Source organism: Dreissena polymorpha, chromosome 6 (genome assembly GCF_020536995.1).
Source record: "Dreissena polymorpha isolate Duluth1 chromosome 6, UMN_Dpol_1.0, whole genome shotgun sequence".
In the NCBI taxonomy this organism is placed as follows: domain Eukaryota; kingdom Metazoa; phylum Mollusca; class Bivalvia; order Myida; family Dreissenidae; genus Dreissena; species Dreissena polymorpha.
In genome coordinates, this window is record NC_068360.1 from 36,798,259 (window position 1) to 36,819,280 (window position 21,022).

Consider the following 21,022-nt stretch of genomic DNA (forward strand, 5'->3'; position numbering starts at 1 on the left):
AACGTGTAGACCAGATTGTTCTTGGCCATGTTTTTAAGATTCAAAATGGTTTGGCCCCTGACTATATGGGAGAACATTTTATCCCGCAGGCCTCTATTCATTCATACAGGACCAGGTCAACTCAAAAAGGTGCATTTGCTGTCCCCAGGGTCAAAGGTTTCGGGTCAAAGTCCTTTTGTTACACGGGATGCTCATTATGGAACAATTTACCCTCCAGTATTACACAGATTGACAGATTGCCTGTTTTTAAGTCATCTTTAAAAAATCATTTTTTAGAAAATCTGTAATTTTTTATGTGTATTGTTTGTTTTTTCGGCTTAAGGAATCAGTTTTAGTCAGCAATTTTTATCAAAATTGATCCTATCTTTCAAAAATGTTATGCATTCTCCATTTTTTATTCTATGTATTTTAGGATGGTGTAATAAATGATGCTATCTGTGATATCTAATATATTTCTTACACATTTTTTAATAGTGTATTTTTAGGATCTCATAATTAATAATGATATCTGTGATATCTTAAGTATCAAAATGGTCTGTGATATACATGCATAGTATTTAATATATTTATTTAAATTATGTTGGTCATTTTATTGATGTAATTTTGTTTAATATTTAAGTGCCACTCTATGTCATGCCACCAGCTCAAAGGACCACAATGGAAATATGGGTTTACCCATTTTTGTGTTATCCTTGGTGTTGGTATGTATGTAATGGTATATTTATTTTCATGTATGTTATATTTTATATTTTGTACATGTTGTAAATGCCCTTGTATGCATTCCTTGCCGAAATAAATCTATCTATCTATCTACTACAACGGGCAGCCCATATGGGGGGCATGCATGTTTTACAAACAGCCCTTGTTTTTTTTTTGTTTTTTTTAAGATCATCTCACAAATGACCACCACACCCTCACACTATACTATATACCCCCCTCCTCCCCCCCCCCCCCCCGAATTCCCCCCCTCCCCCCTATTTTTTTTTTTTTTAAAGATCATCTCACAAATGACCACCACACCCTCACACTATACCCCCCCCCCCCCCTTTAAAAAGAAAATAGATGAGCGGTCTGCACCCGCAAGGTGGTGCTCTTGTTAGTTGGTCGCATAGCGACCAGCTAATGTTGTTACTCAAAATATCAAGTCGTTCTACGGAAAGCCTACTACCTGCCACATCCGCGCGGAAAAGAGTTGTATAATTTATGCAACAGGTTTGAGTTCTCCAACTATATTCGTTCACAAATGGAAACATTATATGAATATCGTGTTAAATGTTATAGTTTTGAACAGAGCTTATACAGAAAAGAATCAATCAACAATGATTGTATTATACATGTCGCGGAAGAGATTGTTTATGAATGATTTAGATTGATTATGAATGATTAAAATAGTCCACTTTCTGCTGCGTCTTCATGACGTAGTATGCTTGCTCAGTCCATTCATAAGCTGAGGCTACTGACAGATGCGGCTGCTGATAAACAAGGGAGAGTCCAATTGCACGGGTGATAACAACGCAAAAGTATAATGTTACGTTTGTTAATCTGAGACTATTAATAGATTCGGGAAAACAACGCAATTGTATAATTTACGCTTGTTTTTATTCTCAATTTATAAAACGTTGAACATGAGTTCAACAATAACCTCAGGGATACGATAGACAACAACAAAAATGCTTCATAATCGCTAAAACTGAATATAACAAACAATTAAATATAACACGAATGATCTGTTTCGTAACCTCGTTCATGCTTCTACAGCGGGGATTTCTGGGAAACGTTTTGTTCTCAACAGTGTATTTACGGATGTTAACAACGCAATAGTATTAGGTTAAGCTTGTTTATATTCACAGTTCTCAATTTATAAACTTTTGACATAAGTTCACCAATTACTACAGGTATACTATAATAAACCTCAGAAATGCTTTATAATCGCTAAAACCGAAAACAACTAACTAGAACAAGAAATATCTTTTTAAAATGTAGTCGACGTAAACGCTGACTTTGAAATAAAAGTTTGCAATTTACTTTTCTAAAAGAATAAATAAATAAAATGAAAACAAAAGTTTAACTATTGTGGGTTTTTTTCACTTATAAGTTGCATATTCACCGCATGAAATGTGTGTTGTCAGTGTCAAACCACACATTAGTGTAAGAAGATAAAAAATATACTATGGGAGTGCACATCATATGTGTCTTCACATGCCTTATTATTAGTATATTTATTCACTATCGAAATATATCGTATGTTAATGTTTGATTTAAACGCAGTTTTCTTTCGACACATTTAAATCACTCTTTCATAGCCGCGTCATGCAAAAAATGGGTCTTGTGCGTTTCGACCAGCGTTTCTTAAACTCAACATGTGCATTTGCAAGGTCTGGTCAGAGGCTATGCTGTTCACTATAAAATCACTCAATATGTATGGTCTCATTATGTATCTCCTGACCAGACTGAGAGATGAGCAGGCTGTGTGGGCTATATATCGAGGGGTTAAAGCCAGAACGTGATAAGTGCACTTTTTATCAAAAATCACTTTTTTGCACTTTCATAAAGTTATTCCAACGCTCTACAATATGCACTATTCCCTGGAATCACATCTTGAATACAAAATAGTTTATTGGAAAGAACCAAGGTGCACTAAGTGCTTATCGACAAATCTGGTGTATGCCAGAATGCTTCAAGTGCACTTTAGTCATTTTGGCACAATAAGTTTTCATACATATTGAGAGGAAAAACATGTGCCAAAAGGATTTAAGTGCACTTAAATCATTTAAACATAAGCCATTTGTGCATATAATTTAAGGTAAAAACAAAAAATGAAGCCCTTACCTTGTTAAGAAATTATTGCATCTTGTTTATTTAAACAGGAATACACAAACTATTGTGCTAATTTGTAAATAGATAGGGAGAATATGCCTTTATTGGTGCTTATCTAAAATACATTATTCTCCCCATAAGATGGTAAAATAAGATTTGATCTAGAGGCTGTTTTACCGATTCCATGTTCTAGTGTGAGCCAAGTTTATTATAAAAGAAAAAGAAAAAGTTTCAATATTTTCTTTTACTGTTTACAAAACACAAGTTTGACATGTTTATTGTGGAACGAAACTGAAGGAAAATGCGGCTGTGAAGTGGGAACCTGTCTTCTGACTTACATGAAATCCCTTCCCATCACAGTAAAGAATGTCTGTTTTTATTCTGACTGTTGTAGTGGTCAAAATCGAAAATAGGTTATTACTGTTGCATTGAAAAATGTAAAAACATAGACACCATTGAACACAAGTATTTAGAAAGTGGACATACCCAGATGGAGTGTGATAGTGTACCTGCTTCCATAGAATGAGCAAAGAAATTTACATTGGTATATTTACTAATGGGAACCAATTGTGAGGGTTACACTAAAGAGAACTCCGTATGTTGTAGTGCCTATGAAATACTATGACGCTTTTTATATCAAGCATGTAGCTTAAACTGTAATTCCGCCAAATGTTGTAAATGTAAGTGGACAAAAGGTTATATGGACAAAAATAAAATTGATAAAACTACAATTGTGATCCGGGTGTGTGTTTTTTAAGTGCAGTTTTGATGACACCAGTTTTCAGTGTTGTAAACTCATATCCTCTATAAAATCAAATCAAATCCTCTATCAAAGGACCTTCTATAAAATGTGACATACAACCCTTGTAGATTCCAAACTTCCAATTACAGCAACAAAGAAGAAAGACCTGCCATAATTTCTTTGAAGGGATAATTCCTTCAAAATATCACCAGTATTTCAAGGATATTCCAGACCCAGATACAATAGAAGATAGATAAGATGCAGATGTGGAATAGAATATCTGAATCTTAACTTTCTTCCATTGTTAAGGTTGGAGACACATTTGCATATCCTGTTCAAAACTAGAATGCAAAAGAAAATAAGTATGTACTTCTACAAAAACAATTACCATTATGATTATTAAAATAAACTTGTTTTAAGTGCACATGTTTCGTTTAGTCTCGTAAAATAGATGCATAGCACAAGGCTGTTTTGCTTTAATGGCACTAAGTCCTGTATGGCATAGGAAAAGCAGCGTTCAATTCTTATGCAAAATAGCACCAAGTGCACTTAACACAGTTGTACTCTGAAAATATATAGGTTTTACGTATATGCCAGAATGTAGTAAGTGCTATTTTAAATACAAAAGCATTAAAATATTGTATGCAATCATATAATATGTTTACAATGTCATAACAATACTATTACCTATATTATAACCAAATATTATGCTAATATTCATATTCATTTAAAAGTTGTAATCTGTCAAACCTTAATTTTGCGTTTTTCTCCACTATTTGAAAAATGGAGTTATCACGTTCTGGCTTTAACCCCTCGATATATATGATGGGCTCATATGGAATAAGACCCACTTTCGCATGATGAGGGTCATTAAAAAATCTCATTGCGAATTGTAAATGGCACAGTCAAGCACTATGCTTTTCGATACAGAATTGAATTCAAAATTGCAAACTTGTAAATAAGTGCAGCCTTATCCCGGCATTCAGAAAAGATTTCCAGACGTGCTGGAGGAGTACGGCAAACATTGTGGTTGGATAATTTAACGATTTTCTTCTTATTGTGACACTATACACATTTTAACGCGTAATTGTAACTGGGCTACAATTTGTGTCGTTTGAACATTCAGAGAGTAGTCCGGAATGCCTTAAACTGAGCAGTGCTACATCCTTTGCGCTGAGCACAGACACAGTTATGTAGCCGAAGTTCAGAAGTTTTATTTCGAATCAGCCTATGAAATATTCGAAAATATTCATGCGTGTCTGCTGGCGTTATGTAATAGTCATTAAGATGAAAAGCTGAGTAAAACAGCTACGCCGAAAAAGCGCATGAGTGCTGTATATCTATGTTTAGGTAAGAGTTGTTGACACCGTGTGAACCGCTATATTACAAGTAATGCATACACAACAATGTACGGGTCAACAGGGCTGTCTTGATGAATACCTAATTCGTGAGTAAAAAGTATTGCTCGCAGATTATTATTTATTTATTTCCATCAATGATCTTTTTGAATATTTTGAATTTGTATACGGTGTCAAAAATCAAAAGTTTTGTCAAGTGAATTTTTATCATGAAATTATATTCTTTGATATTCAATATTTCAACAATATTTATTTAATATGTTAGTGAATGCAAATTGTCTTTATATTCAGTTCTCAATGATATTTTCATCATACTTTCTATGCTTTCATAACGTCGAAAAAAGGCCATGTTGTTTTTATTTTGTTTAAGTTATCTCTTTGAAATAAATCGAATGATAAAAAGTACACACAAAGCTCGACCCGTGCGTTATGACATACTCTTCATAAATGTGAATGGCGTGTGTTCATTTCAAACTTGCGATTAATTTGAAAAATGAATTGTGTCTTAAATTATGCAATAGCGAACGACTTCAGTGCCTTCAGCGCTTTGATTTACAACATGTATTCAACATAATTATGAAGCAAGGTTTTGTTCTGTTGAAAAATAATGTGAAGTTCAAATGACCTGATATGGTGCGAACATATTTGGTACACAAATATAACATTCATGACCTGTAAATAGAAGCAAGAAATGAATTTCAAATGCAACAAATGTACATAGTAAGATGTGTAACACAGTGTTGACAATTATGTCATAAAACGCTCTAATGCCTTTACCGGACTGTTTTCATATTTTAAATCTTGCTAGCCAAAAATGTCTCAGGTTTTATAATGATTTTGTAATCAGATAATGTTAACCAATTCACAGGTTAGCAAGCATAAAACATACAAGCTTACTTTAAATTTCACTTCCCCGTTCTGAATAGTTTTAGCAACTTCAACCTTCCCTGATGGTAATTTACTTTGCCTATGCATTTGGGAAAGTGCGATTATATAAGACTTTGATATACACATGCTGTGTTTTGGAAATGTTAGCATTTGTGTTTGTTAAATACTCTAAATACCATGGTGAAAAACTATCCAGTCTATTATCTTAACTACCGTTATTACTCTAAGTTCGGATTCTTAAAAAGTAATACATTTCTTTTGTTTTCGAAAATGTAGGTACAACAAATATTCTAAAAATAGAGAAAAATACAGGCTTCTGAAAATATAAGGAAACTCTAAAAATATTGTATTGACGATCGGATCGGTATGCCATGTGTATATCGTCAATTGTTTCAGCGAATAAAAGCGTGTGTTTGTTAAATACAACAATGTATAGTATACATTACTTTTTATCTGTTTTACTTTAAGCTGTTGGGTGAAACCATTGTCTTTTACCGGCATACATGATTATTTATCCATAAGCATAAAATATAATGGTCCGCTGCCTGATTTTATGACCTTAATCCGGTGTAAAAACCCATGATCGAAGTGTCACCACATGATCAGCTAGACATGGCAGAATTTTGATTAAATAGTATTGTTTAATAAACTTAGAAAATGCATTGTAATTAAGTTAGTATAAAAACCAGTATGATAAAAATTTAGAGTCGTGAAAAAAATTATTTTGACGACAACGGAGGTTTCAGAAAATATAGGGTAATTACGGTACTCGATAGAAAATTCAATATGATTCACGAATTCTAGAGTTGTATCTAGTTTTAACAAACACAAGAGTGTTGTCTATGTTTCACAAATACTTAACCGTCTCTTTTTTCAGCCCATCTTTGCTGGCGCAGATTATATTGACTTCAATCCCAAATACTTCTGGCCAGGAAAATCTGGGGGCATAAAGGTGGGTGCTTGTCTTCCTTCCAGAACTAGAAAATTGCTGGCTTTTGTAAAGAGAGCTTTTAATCAGCTAAACAAATAAGAACACATATAGAACTTAGCGGTTGACATTCGCCTGAAGCGAGTAGATTGAGATCCTGGCAAGTCATTTGCAGAAGATTGGAAGTCTGGCTAGGCAGCTTGCTTTTTTGAAAAGCTGTTTTTTTACAGTTTCCATTAGTGTATCAGTTAATGATTAAAAAGATGGAGTTTCAGATCCAAATAAGAACATACTGAACTGATTCTTGTCAGCCTTGTTACAAGTATATCCGCAGATACACAATTGTATGACAAATTGCTTCAAAAGTTGTGTCGATTTGTCAAATTTTCAAAATCATTTTGACATGATTATTTCAACTCTGTGCATTTTCCAAAATAATGACGCCGAGGGGGGGGGGGGTATTCAACGCCACCTCAGTGACAGTATCTGGTTTATGCATACTTAACTAGCAAAATAAGTTTTACAAAAATGTTCATCTCTCAAATGAAAGGGCCCGTAGGTGTAATGTTTGGTAAAACCAGTTAGTGCTCTCCTAAGTTTGTAATCATTATGACGCGTGGGTGAAAATTTGCAACACTTAAGGTGTGGTATGTTATGTTTTTTATGGACTCTCATGTTCACATTTTGCCCATGACGATGTTGTCACAAGTATCCCAAACCCAGGTGTCTTGACTATAATACCACACAGAAAATTCATAGCAAAGACTTCTTACTACTCTTTGAACCCTAATTGTCATCTAATCTGGGTCACATGTTTTTAAAAACAAATCACCACTCTAGAAGCCATATTTATGACACAGTCTTCAGGAAACTTAATCAGAATGTTTATGCTGACAATATGACAACCTTCTTATTTGAATCTGGGACACATGGGATCAAAATATTCATCACCAGGTCAATCTTTCAAGACGTGTTCTCCGTGAACTCAGATAAGCGGTTTAGGGCAATAATGGCTTTTTTGTTTTTCGAAAAATTGTGCTTTGTTTACAATAATCTGTAAAATCTCTTGTTTGAAACAAATGCAATCCTAAATTCACCCATGGCGGGGGATACTGTTATCAGAACTGTTCTTAATTCAAAAGTCACATAAATTCAATAGGCGTGTATTGTACTCAACAAGGTTTGTAAAGAAGATAACAGTTATATATTTTGAAATGTCGTAGAAATGTTGTTATGAAATTTCAATAACATAAGTTTATTTGTGATTTTTAGCTCGGCTGTTTTCGGAGAAAACCCGAGGTATTGTCATAGCCAGCTCGTCGTGTCCCTAACCTTAACATTTGGTTAACCTTTTGAACATCAAAGTGCTTCTACCTACAACTTTGAAACTTCATATGTAGATGCACCTTGATGAGTTCTACACAAAGCACCCATTTTTGGGTCACTAGGTAAAAGGTCAAGGCCACTGTGACCTCTAATATAAAACTTTAACAAAGGCTCTAAAATCAAAGTGCTTCCACCTACAACTTTGAAACTTCATATGTAGATGCACCTTGAGAAGTTCTACACGCCACACCCATTTTTGGGTCAATAGGTCAAAGGTCAAGGTCACTGTTACCTCTTATATAAAACTTTTAACATAAACCTTAACATTTCTTCTGAAAGCAAAGTGCTTTCACCTACAGCTTTGAAACTTCATATGTAGATACACCTTGTTGAGTTCTACACGCAACACCCATTTTTGGGTCACTAGGTTAAAGGTCAAGGTCACTGTGACCTCTCATATTAAAACTTTAAAATAGGCTCTAAAATCAACGTGCTTCCACCTACAACTTTGAAACTTTATATGTAGATGCACCTTGATGAGTTCTACACGCCACACCAATTTTTGGGTCACTAGGTTAAAGGTCAAGGTCACTGTTATAAAACTTTAACATAAACCTTAACATTGGCTCTGAAATCAAAGTGCTACCACCGACACATTTGAAACTTCAAATGTAGATGCACCTTGATGAGTTCTACACGCAACACCCATTTTTTGGTCACTAGGTCAAAGGTCAAGGTCACTTTGACCGCTAATGTAAAACTTTAACATAGGCTCTAATTCAAAGTGCTTCCACCTACAACGTTGAAACTTCATATGTAGATGCACCTTGATCAGTTCTACACGCCACAATCATTTTTGGGTCACTAAATCAAAGGTCAAGGTCACTGTTATCTCTTATATAGAACTTTAACATTTGCTCTAAAATCAACGTGCTTCCACCTACAACTTTGAAACTTCATATGTAGATGCACCTTGATGTGTTCCACACGCCACACCCATTTTTGTGTCACAAGGTAAAATGTGAAGGTCACTGTGACCTAAAAAAAATTCTGACAAACTTTCATTTATTCAAAACTGCACCCGCAGCCGAGCGTTGGCAATTGTTGCTCTTGTGATTAACGGTGGTTATACAATTTCATATGTAATGTAATGCAGACCAATATATGCAAGGTATTTCGCAGTGTGTGTTGTCCTATCTAATACAGTAAATGTCATGTAGAATCAGCAATGCAAGCCACCCAAAAAATGAAATGCAGCAATTAAACGAAAACTAATTATATGTTGATTTTTTGTTATGTCAATGTTAACATTCTCATGACCAAGGTTTCCTCGGGTAAATTTGATGAGACGCTACAGACTTAGCTTTTCCCCGTATCATATTATTACAAAAGTTGACATTTTAGGAACTTATTGATGCATTTTCAGGTACACTTAAAGATATTTGTAAACCATTTGTTTTTGCTTGTTGCAACACGTAATATGCATTATGCAATCATGAGGTATCATGTCATTTAAAGACTACACCAATAAATACTTAAAAGCTGAAAATAATGTTCCATACACATTTTTCACATCTTCAGAAAAAGCTACTTTTTAATTGGCAAACTCAACATTATTATTATGCCCCCTTCAAAGAAGAGGGGGTATATTGCTTTGCTCATGTCGGTCTGTCTGTCGGTCGGTCGGTCCGTCCACCAGGTGGTTGTCATACGATAACTCAAGAACGCTTGGGCCTAGGATCATGAAACTTCATAGGTACATTGATCATGACTCGCAGATGACCCCTATTGATTTTGAGGTCACTAGGTCAAAGGTCAAGGTCACGGTGACTCGAAATAGTAAAATGGTTTTTGAATGATAACTCAAGTATGCATACGCGGCCAACAGGGCACACTCTGAACAATATTACTGAAGCAACTGGTCTGTAATCCTAAATCTATAATTATCAGTCCAATGAAACATCATCCTTTTAGTAAAATACAGTGGATAAGTAAAAATATTATCAGAATATGAGATTTTTTGTATGTTTTGTATAATCAATATTGTGTTAATGTTTAGTTTTGTTGATTTATATAAATATAAGCAGGACAGGGGAGGTAATACACTCTTATATACAGGGAAACAAATGCAATAAGTTTAAATTTATTGTTACAGCATTTGCCTCCCTTGTAATATATTTAAATTTTACCGTATGTAAGGCTTACTGCATTTTTGTAATGCATACTACTACTACTACTACTACTACTAGTGCTGCTGCTGCTGCTGCTGTTGCTGCAGCTGCTGCTACTGCTGCTGCTACTACTACTACTACTACTACTACTACTACTTCTACTACTACTACTACTACTTCTACTACTACTACTACTACTACTACTACTACTACTACTACTACTACTACTACTACTACTACTACTACTACTACTACTTCTATTACTACTACTACTACTACTACTAATACTACTACACCACCACCACCCACCCACCCCTCTCCACCCCACCCCACCCCACCCCACCCCACCCACCGACCCACCAACCACCACCACCACCACCACCACCGTTCACAGTGACAAAAAACGTATTCACACAATGGCTGCTACTACAATTTATAGCCCATATAGGGGGGCATGCATGTTTTACAAACAGCCCTTGTTTAATATAGCAATTTCTCTGGGTTTGCGATTATAAATCAACTGTCTTTAGTAAAGAAAAGTTGCCAATCATAATTCTCATTGTGTACTCATTGTGTACTGTTGTAGTCACCCTATGTCTGACGTCGTGTGTTGTGGGTCAAGCATGGTCTACTTTAACCTCCTTACCACATTTTTCATCTTATCTTGATAAAACTCTGCCATAATGTTTATCTTGAGATTATCGAGCCTTTGTTCGACTCTGAGTCACTTATGTCCCACAAAATGATAACCAGGTTAAATCTTAAAAAACGTGTTTCCTCATATTTGACTCAATTTTGATGAAACTTGTTTAGAATGTTTATCTTAATAATATCTTGGAAATTTTTTGGGATCTGGGTCCAAAAACTAGTTTACAAGGTCAATCTTGTTACCATTTCAGGGGCCACATTTCTGATTCAATATTGATGAAGCTTGGACAGGATGTTCATATTGACAATGTCTAGTCTGATTTTTTATATGGATCACTTGTGTCCAAAAAAATACCGTTACACTGTAACGTCTACGAAAATTCTTGTTACCTCTCTGAAGGCAAAATATATGACTCATTCTTGATGAAACTTAGTCAGTCTGTTTATCTTGACAATGTCTTGTCCTCTTGTCCTTCATGTTTTCTGTTTTCTTTTCAATGAGTATTCAATGGTAAAAGATGAGATTGGAATGCATGGTATGCAACTGTATTCGATTAAACCTTTAATCAAGAATAGATTGTTTGTCCACTATAAGATTACCCGTTTCCAGTAAGTTTGTGTTTGCGTCTTAGCTAGGTTGATTAAACTCAGTTTGTGGAAAGATTGCAATAGTCAGAATAAGCAGATTTTGTTTTCATTTTTGTCTGTCTGTCCGTTCGCAGAATAACTAAAACATACTGTATGTGCTAATGAAATTTCATTCAGGAATATTATCAAGGCCTTGTTTATTTTTTCACATGTAGTAACAGGGTAATTTTACGGAATATCTTTGGCATTTAAAAGATCCCTCATTCCAGTAATAAGCAATTAATTTAACAAGCAAGCCCTTCTTGTTGAGAGCACATTAAGACTAAATTCACAGCTTATTGTGTGTGACGTATCAGGAGTCTGTAATATGCTTGATATTAAAATAGATTTTTTTCACGAAAAAAAACACCGATTTTGTCATGTTTTCATGTATTTCAGTACACCACCTCCACCGACAACTGCCAATATTTGACTACCACTTTTAAAGAAGCAAAGTCAATACATGTTGATTTCCATGGAGAAGATCATGAGTCTGCACTTATTTTTGATAATGCTTTAGGCCATCCGGTTGTTGATGCTAAAGTTACATTTGAGTTAGATAATCAGAAAGGTGAACCGGTTTTTGATTCAACGTCAAGTTGTCATAGAAAATGTGAGCCATGCTCATTTGATGATGAAATCCGGGAAGCTAGTGGATTTTGTGTTAAGTGTTTAGAATATATATGCAGTGACTGTTGTCGTGATCATCGAAGAAACAAAATGACAAGAGATCATTTGGTTTTAAAGGGCGATGATATGCCTGAAGATTCTACGCAGTATGCCAAAATGAATGAATTAATGAAATGCCCAGTTCATGCTGATAATGATATCTCTTTTAAATGTAAAGATCATGGGGAATTTATATGTTTGTCATGTTTTGCTGAAAAACATCGAACATGTGAACATGTTCTTGATATAGCAGAAAACGATTATGCCGAAGAATCTTCCCATGTTTTGTTAACTCAATGCGATGCGTTAAAAGCAAAATGCAGATTTTTGGCAGAACATAGGGAAGTTGCGGGGAATGTCCTTATTAAAGAGCGCGAGGCGTTAGAAAGTAAAGTGCATGCTATAGCAGAAGAGCTAAGATCACATATAGCTTTATTGGAAGCTCGTTTTAAAAATAAACTTGGAAAACTGTTTCGTCAAGGAATGTTTGCAATATCCAAGGAAACAGACCTCATTGGAGAACATCAGGCAAATATTGATGAACTGCGAAGCTTGGTTTCAACTGTAGGAAGCCATGGCTGTAAAAGAGAGGTCATTATTATCAATAAGCACATCCAAGACAGGCTAAGAAAAATTGATGCCAAATTATGCCAATCAACTGGAAAGAAACTAAGGCATTTAAAACTGACACAAGCAATTGATAAGACAAGTTTTACTTCACTGGCTACTTTAAAACTTGTAAATGAACATGTTATTGTACATGAATCTTTGATTCAGACACAGAGCAGTAGTGATGAAATTACTGATGCTTGCAAACATCCAGAGGAAGAAACAGAGGAAAATGAAGTAAAACCAATCAAAATGAAGACAACTAAATATAAAATAGGTGTTGGCAAGCCAGATTTATCAAAGCAACAAACCACATATATTCCTAACGTTAACACTTCTAAATCTACATCAGATGTTCTTAAAACTCTTACACCAATGCAGAACACATCCCCTAATCCAAATTGGTTTATCACAAATACTTTAGAAAAGAGGTCCTACAATATTAAACATAGTACAAATATTGCATCATGTTACATCATAGATTGCACTGTCTTGCCGGATGGACAAATTGCAATTCTTGACTATGGAAACATGTCACTAAAACTCTGTTCCCCTGACTTTGACATTACAATGATGCTGCAGTTTAATGACAGACCAGTTAGTATTTGCAGTGAAGCAATGTTCACTGATGACACGATAAAGATATTCATAAGCTTTGCAAATAGCAAACAGATAATATGCTATAAGGTAACTCCAATAGCAATTGCAAAAGCAGGTAATTTTTCCCTAAGTATGTATCCAATATGCATCAGAATGGTGAATTGCAGTCTGCTGATATTGGCATCGAACAGGAAAAGACTAGACAATAACTTTGCTAAATCTGATGTGGTTGAACTTAGTTTGCGTTGTCAAAATGGAAAGATAATTAAGGAAACTAAATTTAACATTTCTGATGGTTCAACTTTTATGCAATCAAAGGTTATTTCGGTTTCTGGGTCGACCCTTGTATCAATTGCAGGAAGGGAAGTTGCAGGTTACCACTTTGATCCTAGCTTAGACAGGTGGATTGGGATGAAACTGTGGTTTTTGGCAACAGATCAGTTACTGACATATGTTGAGGTTGATGCGGATGGGAATGCTTACATTTGTGGCAAAGACAAAGATGTTGTTCAACAAGTGTTGATTTCTCAAAATCGACTCTCAGTGAATAGGAACTTTGTAACTGGTGTTCACCTAGCTGCTTGTTTGTCAATCGATTCAGAGAGACATAGGGTTATTATTGGTACTAAACACGACGAAATTGTGGTGTGCACATATTAATATTTTTTTAAATAACTGCACATACATTTGATTTTAGAGCTTAATGAAGCTGAAAATTGAATTTTACAAGGTCATGTTAAAACCATTAATTATGCATAATAACTATTTTTGTGTACTTTTTCTACCATTATCTTGAAGCTCAAGCACGATTTTTACAATTTGTGGAACATAGTTAAAACTTTCCTCCAACTTTACATTAAAAATGAAATATACATATGTTACATGTAATTTTGGAGTGATTGATTTTGTATAGTATGGTTAGCATAATTAAGTGTATAAACTACTCAAATGCCCAAATACGACGGATGATTCAAATAAGTTGTGGGTCGTAATGAATTCACATCTTTTTCATTTAAATCCGATTTTAGCTAAATGACTGCATTGTTGACATATCGTGATATGCATGAAATATGTCAATAACATTTGGAATGTAAATCTGATTATGGGAATATGTGACATGTTATGTTTATTTTGTTGTTTATTTATTGTACTTAATGCGTAGTATGGGTATTTAAAGTTGAAGTGCCTTTGTTTTATGTGAATGATATGTACATATGTAAACTACCATTTGTATAATGTAAAACATGTGACACATAGCTAGAGTTGTATGGAAATAATATGTGTGGAAAGTCGTGTTGATTATGTATATTATATGTCAAATAGTATGTGCAGTGCAAGTACGTAAATAGTATGTGAAATTTCATGTATATGATGCGAACAATATGTAGATTATCATGTGCAGTATTTAAAACGTAGATAATATGACGTGTGTATTATGTAAAGAATCTTTGGAATGCCTATTGAATTTCGTGAATATACAGTTTTACATGCATAATATATGGAATTTTCTGTGTAGAGAGTGAATAATAAGTACAATATCCTGTGCATTATGTGAATAATATGTGGAATGTCCTGTCATTATTTAGCTTGACTATTATATATGAAATATATATAGTGGAGCTATCCTACTCACCCCGGCGTCGGCGTTCCCGTTAGCGTTAGCGTGCAAATGTTAAAGTTTGTGTACTACCCAAAATATTTCCTATGTCCTTTGACATATTGCTTTTATATTTTGCATACTTCTTTACCAACAAGACCCCAACCTATAAACAAGAGCAGGCAACTGTATCAAGCATTTTGACAGAATTATTGCCCCTTTTATACTTAGAATATGCATATTATTGATAAATTTATGTTAAAGTTTGCGTACCACCTCAAATATTTCCAAATATTTCCTATGTCCTTTGACATATTGCTTTTATATTTTGCATACTTCTTAACCAACATGACCCCAATCTATAAACAAGAGCAGACAACTGTATCAAGCACTTTGACAGAATTGTGGCCCCTTTTATACTTAGATAATTGAACATTTTGCTTAAATTGCCACAACTTCTTTATTTATGATCACATTTGATTCATTCTTTGACAACACAACACTTACCTGACATACCACAATGCACTCCTCCCATAACCATCCCCCATGCCCCAGCCCAAAATCCCCCCGCCCCCCCCAAAAAAAATATATTTTGTTTCCTTATTTTTGAAATATCATCTATTAAATGACCACACACCCACATTATACCCCCCCCTTTCCATTATGGCTTACGTTATACTGTCAAGCACTCGAATAGTTGAGCGCGCTGTCCTCTGACAGCTCTTGTTTAAATATTTTATTAATATGTAGACTGCCGTGTGTTTTTTTTGATAAATATGTAACATATCATATCTTTGACATGAATAATTTTAAATTTCATGTCTATGAAGTGAATTACATGTGGAAATTTCTGCATATTGTGGGAATAATGTTAACCATAAACTGTTTATTCTATAATATGTATATTGTCATGTGTATGAAGTGACTATTATGTAGAAATCTTTTGTTGTATTGTAGATTGTGTAAATCATACATGAAGATAATACAGTTCACGAAGTATGTTCTTATATCTTATATTATTTAAGCCAGGTTCAATATTAATATGAGCCCTGTAAGAGGTCATCTTTTTGTCGTTCATATTTTTATGCTCCCCCAAAATTTTTGGGGGGAGCATATAGTCGCCGCTTCGTCTGTCCGTGCGTGTGTCTGCCCGTGCACAATCTTTGTCCGGGCTATTTCTCAGCAATTAATGACCGGAATTCAATTAAACTTTATGGGAAGCTTCACTGCCAAGAGGACATGTGCATATTATCAGCGGTTCTCGTCAGATGATTGACATTTTCCATTAACTGTACATATAGTGCATTTCTTGTCCGGGCTATTTCTCAGCAACTTATTACCGGAATTGAATGAAACTTTATGGGAAGCTTCACTACCAAAAGGAGATGTGCATATTATCAGCCAGTTCTGTTCGGATGATTTTTCACAGACTTATGGCCCTTTGAAATTTTCCATTAACTGTACATATAGTGCAATTCTTGTCCGGGCTATTTCTCAGCAACTAATGACTGGAATTCAATGAAACTGTATGGGAAGCTTCACTACCAAGAGGAGATGTGCATATTATCAGCCGCTTCTCGTCGGATGATTTTTCACAAGGTTATGGCCCTTTGAAATTTTCCATTGTACATATAGTGCAATTCTTGTCAGAGCTATTTCTCAGCAACTTATTATGGGAATTCAATGAAACTTTATGGGAAAATTCACTACCAACAGGAGATGTGCATATTATCAGCCGGTTATGGTCGGATGATTTTTCACAGAGTTATGGCCCTTTGAAATTTTTTATAAACTGTACATATAGTGCAATTCTTGTCCAGGCTATTTCTCCCCAACTACTGACTGGAATTCAATGAAGCTTTATGGGAAGCTTAACTATCTTGAGGAGATGCGCATGCTATTTGTGAGTTCTGGTTAGATGATTTATTTAGAGAGTTATGGCCCTTTGAAATTTTTAAGTTACTAAACCATCAATCGTATTATTTTGTCCAAAGTTATGCCCCTCAAGACGTTTCCTTTTATCTAAATATATAGTGCAATATTGTGACAAAAAAAACAACCTTTGATAAGCATCACCCGTCTCCGACGGTTTCTTGTTTTTAAATAATGTCAGTATTTTTTAACATTATGCCATGGGTCAATGCTAGTGCAATCCTATAGGTTGTTGCTATAATTGGTTAATTTTCATAATAAAGTGTGTGTGTTTTATTGCTCATGGTGAGCTTTTGTGATCGCCTTTTGTCCGTCGTGCGGTGTGCGGCATCAACATTTGCCTTGTAAACACTTTAGAGGCCACATGTATTGTCCAATCTTCATGGAATTTGGTAAGAAGATTGGTATCAATCATATCTTGGATGGATTCGAAAATGGTTACGTTTGCTTGAAAAACATGGCTGCCAAGGGGGGGGGGAGGCATTTTTCCTTATATGGCTATAGGAAAATCTTGTTAACACTCTAGAGGCCACATTTATTGTCCGATCTTCATGAAACTTAGTCAGAAGATTCACCCCAATAATGTCTTGGACGAGTTAAAAAATGATGCCGGTTGGTTGAAAAACATGGCCGCCAGGGAGCGGGGCATTTTTCCTAATATGGCTATAGTTAAACCTTGTTAACACTCTAGAGGCAACATTTATTTTCCGATCTTCAAATCTCTTGGTCAGAAGATTTTTCCCAATGATATCTTGGATGAGTTCGAAAATGGATTTGGTTGCTTTAAAAACATGGCCACCAGGGGGCCGGGCATTTTTCCTTAAATGGCTATATATACCTATAGTTAAATCTTGTTAAAACTCTTGAGGCCACATTTATTGTCCGATCATCATGAAACTTGGTCAGAAGATTCATCCCAATAATGTCTTGGACGAGTTTAAAAATGATGCTGGTTGGTTGAAAAACATAGCCGCCAGGGGGCGGGGCATTTTTCCTGATATGGCTATTGTAAAACGCTCTAGAGGCCACATGTATTGTCCAATCTTCATTAAATTTGGTCAGAAGATTGGTCTCAATGGTATCTTGTTTTAGTTCGAAAATGGTTACGTTTGCTTGAAAAACATGGCAAGGGGCGGGGCATTTTTCCTTATATGGCTACATATGGCTGTAGTAAAATCTTGTTAACACTCTAGATGCCACATTTATTGTCAGATCTTCATGAAACTTGGTCAAAAGATTTATCCCAATAATATCTTTGACGAGTTCAAAAATGATGCCGGTTGGCTAGAAGGCGGGGCATTTTTCCTTATTTGGCTTTAGTAAAACCTTGTTAACACTCTAGAGGCCACATTTATTTTCCGATCTTCATGATACTTGGTCAAAAGATTTGTCCTAATGATATCTTGGATGAGTTCGAAAATGATTTCGGTTGCTTAAAAACATGGCCACCAGGGGGCGAAGCATTTTTCTAATATGGATATATATTGCTTTAGTTAAACCTTATTAACACACTAGAGGCCACATTTATTGTCCGATCATCATGAAACTTGGCCATACAATTTGTCCCAATGATATCTTGGACGAGTTCGAAAATGGTAACGGTTGGTTGAAAAACATGGCCGCCAAGGGGTCGTGGCATTTTTCCTTAATAGCTATAGTAAAACCTTGTCAACACTCTAGAAGCCACATTAATTGTCTGATCATTATGAAACTTGGTCAGAAGATTTGTTCCAATGATGTCTCTGACAAGTTCGAAAAAAGTTCCAGTTGCTTGTAAAACATGGCCACCATGGGGCGGGACACATGTCCTTATATTGCTACATGAATCTTCATGAAACTTTGTCATAATATTTGTTAAAATAATATCTTGGATGTGTATGAAAATGGTTCTGGTCTGTTGAAAATCGTGGCTGCCAGGGTATTCACTAGTCATGAAAGTTGGTGATAACATTTGTTCTAATGACATCATGGGCTGCACAGAACAGATCAGTTCATTTGAATCTCAGGTGAGCGATTTTTGGCCTTTCAGGTACTCTTGTCTCAAATTCGGGGACGGTATTCGGTCTTATTTTCAATAGAAAAAAAAATATATTTTTCCCACATGGGACCTAAAACATCCTTATTGAAGGTTTCGAAATTTTTTTTTTTTTACATCTCAAAATTTGGTTAAAATTTTCTTTAAAGCATCATTAAGAGTTGCTCTTCAAGTTTTGTACAAATATGCCCCTGTCATCAAAACGTTTCCCACATTGGGGGTCGCAAGCTTTACATAAACTTGTTTGATGAAATTCTTTGAAAATCTTGTCTTGAACCACAAGACCCTATGCTTGTATATTTGATATATGTAAATATATAAAGGTTCGCCACAAGGTTTATTCAACTATTTTACTATTACTATTACTATTTTAAATCGTAATGTCTGAAACTGAAATGTCCATTTAGTGTTTTCATATTTGATAAGTGCCATCATCTAGTTGATGTTTGGGAATAAAAATTATTTGATCAACTAACAAAGGAACAACCTATTCATAGAAGAAATCCCCCTTTATATTATACGTCAATTTCCGTCGAAAAGGAAAAGAACGATGCACCCCACTTTTAAGATTTAACACTCATTTAAGTCACTGACAATGTTCTCAATCCTTAAATTGTTGTGCAAAAACACGTTAGTTAAAGCATCTCGTTTATCGAGTTTATTCTACATTATGAAAGAAATCTACAATTCAATCTCACAGGTTTCATTTAAGCCATACAACCAAACACGTGTATTCACACTTAGTAGTTAGTAATAATCTATCCTAAACCCAACAATACGTCATACTTTAATGCAATTGTGTTTCAAAATGGCCAGACACTCGCGTTGAACTCAATGAATGATGTAATCCAGTGTCATCATGTCAGCAGGCAAGAGAGTGCAGTTTGGCGATTAGGTCTGCATTCAGTTAAAAAGCAAAACAAAACGATGTATTTGATTAAATACTTATGGCTGTTGTTCTTATAGGTTACATTGATTTGAAATATTGTTTTACTGCATATATATATATATATATATATATATATATATATATATATATATATATATATATATATATATATTGAATTTTAAATACAATAGATGAGGATGTTAACACATTTTAGCGAGTTATATCTTCTACAAGTCGTAACTGCATTCGACATTGGATCGAACGTGACATGCACACAAAGTAGTCCGCGATATACATGACGTAGGCAAGTAAAATGCTGTCCGTTTGTATACATTGATTAGTGTATTGTGGTAGGTTTTGGAGGAATGATATCAGTTGTGTTTCACAAGAACGGGAAGGTCTAAACCGGTGTTGGAGGTCATATACACAGGGCCGGATTAAGCTGTTTTGGGGATCAATACTGCACATATTGCGGGGGCCCCCTTCCCTCTGGTCCCCTTCTGGATATTGAAAATCATACTTAATACTAAAACTACGAAGATCAGAAAACTTGCAGTTGAACACAGTTGACAGTTACATTATATGTATACCAAAACATGTTAAACAATATTTTACAAAACTTAACATACATGTTACATATAATACATACCAGCCTATACGTCTCTTCTACGACAGTTCAGCTGGCCAAAGTCATCGATCAGCTGTGTGACGTCTAGTTCTCGGAGGACTTGACATTCAAAAGACAGTGGCCTCAATGCTGTCAACCTTTCCTGACTCATGGTGTTCCATATATAGTTTTTCACGCGTGATGAAGTTGAAAATTGACATCCTACTTTTACAGTTATTAACTGGAATTGTGAAGTATATTCGTACAGCGATGGCAACGTTTGGAAAAGTTGTCAGTAGTTGACCTCCATCTAACTTCAGCAGTTGACTCATGTGGGTGATGGCCCTTTGAAGTGAGCGAACTCGTCAACAGATGACACCTCAATGTAATCTGGATAAGACTCCACTTATATGTCTTGATGCGTTGCACATTTCCGTATATAATCCAAGGTGAGAGACTGTTTGGCATGGAACCAAACAGTTTGTGAAGACCAGAATTATGCCGTACCATTTGGGTCAAAAGTACAAATACGCCAACAGCTAAAAATAACTATTTAGTCGCTGCGGTAACAATTTTGTC

At 35.2% G+C, this 21,022-nt stretch overlaps 1 protein-coding gene across 7 annotated transcripts in view; it reads left to right on the forward strand.

Annotated features, from left to right (window-relative positions):
• The window catches only part of LOC127835025 (uncharacterized), a 75,010-nt gene extending 59,029 nt beyond the window's left edge, over positions 1 to 15,981 (forward strand). For 4 of the 7 annotated variants that reach the window (XM_052361207.1, XM_052361208.1, XM_052361210.1 and 1 more), the window contains 2 exons: positions 6,683 to 6,757; positions 11,905 to 15,981. In XM_052361207.1, the coding sequence (XP_052217167.1) occupies positions 6,683 to 6,757; positions 11,905 to 14,043 (2,214 nt within the window). In that variant the 3' untranslated portion in view covers positions 14,044 to 15,981. Of the gene's footprint in view, positions 1 to 619; positions 811 to 6,682; positions 6,758 to 11,904 lie in introns of those variants that run through there. The other 3 variants (XM_052361213.1, XM_052361212.1, XM_052361211.1) reach the window with 3 other exon arrangements.
• The last annotated feature ends 5,041 nt before the right edge of the window (positions 15,982 to 21,022 follow it).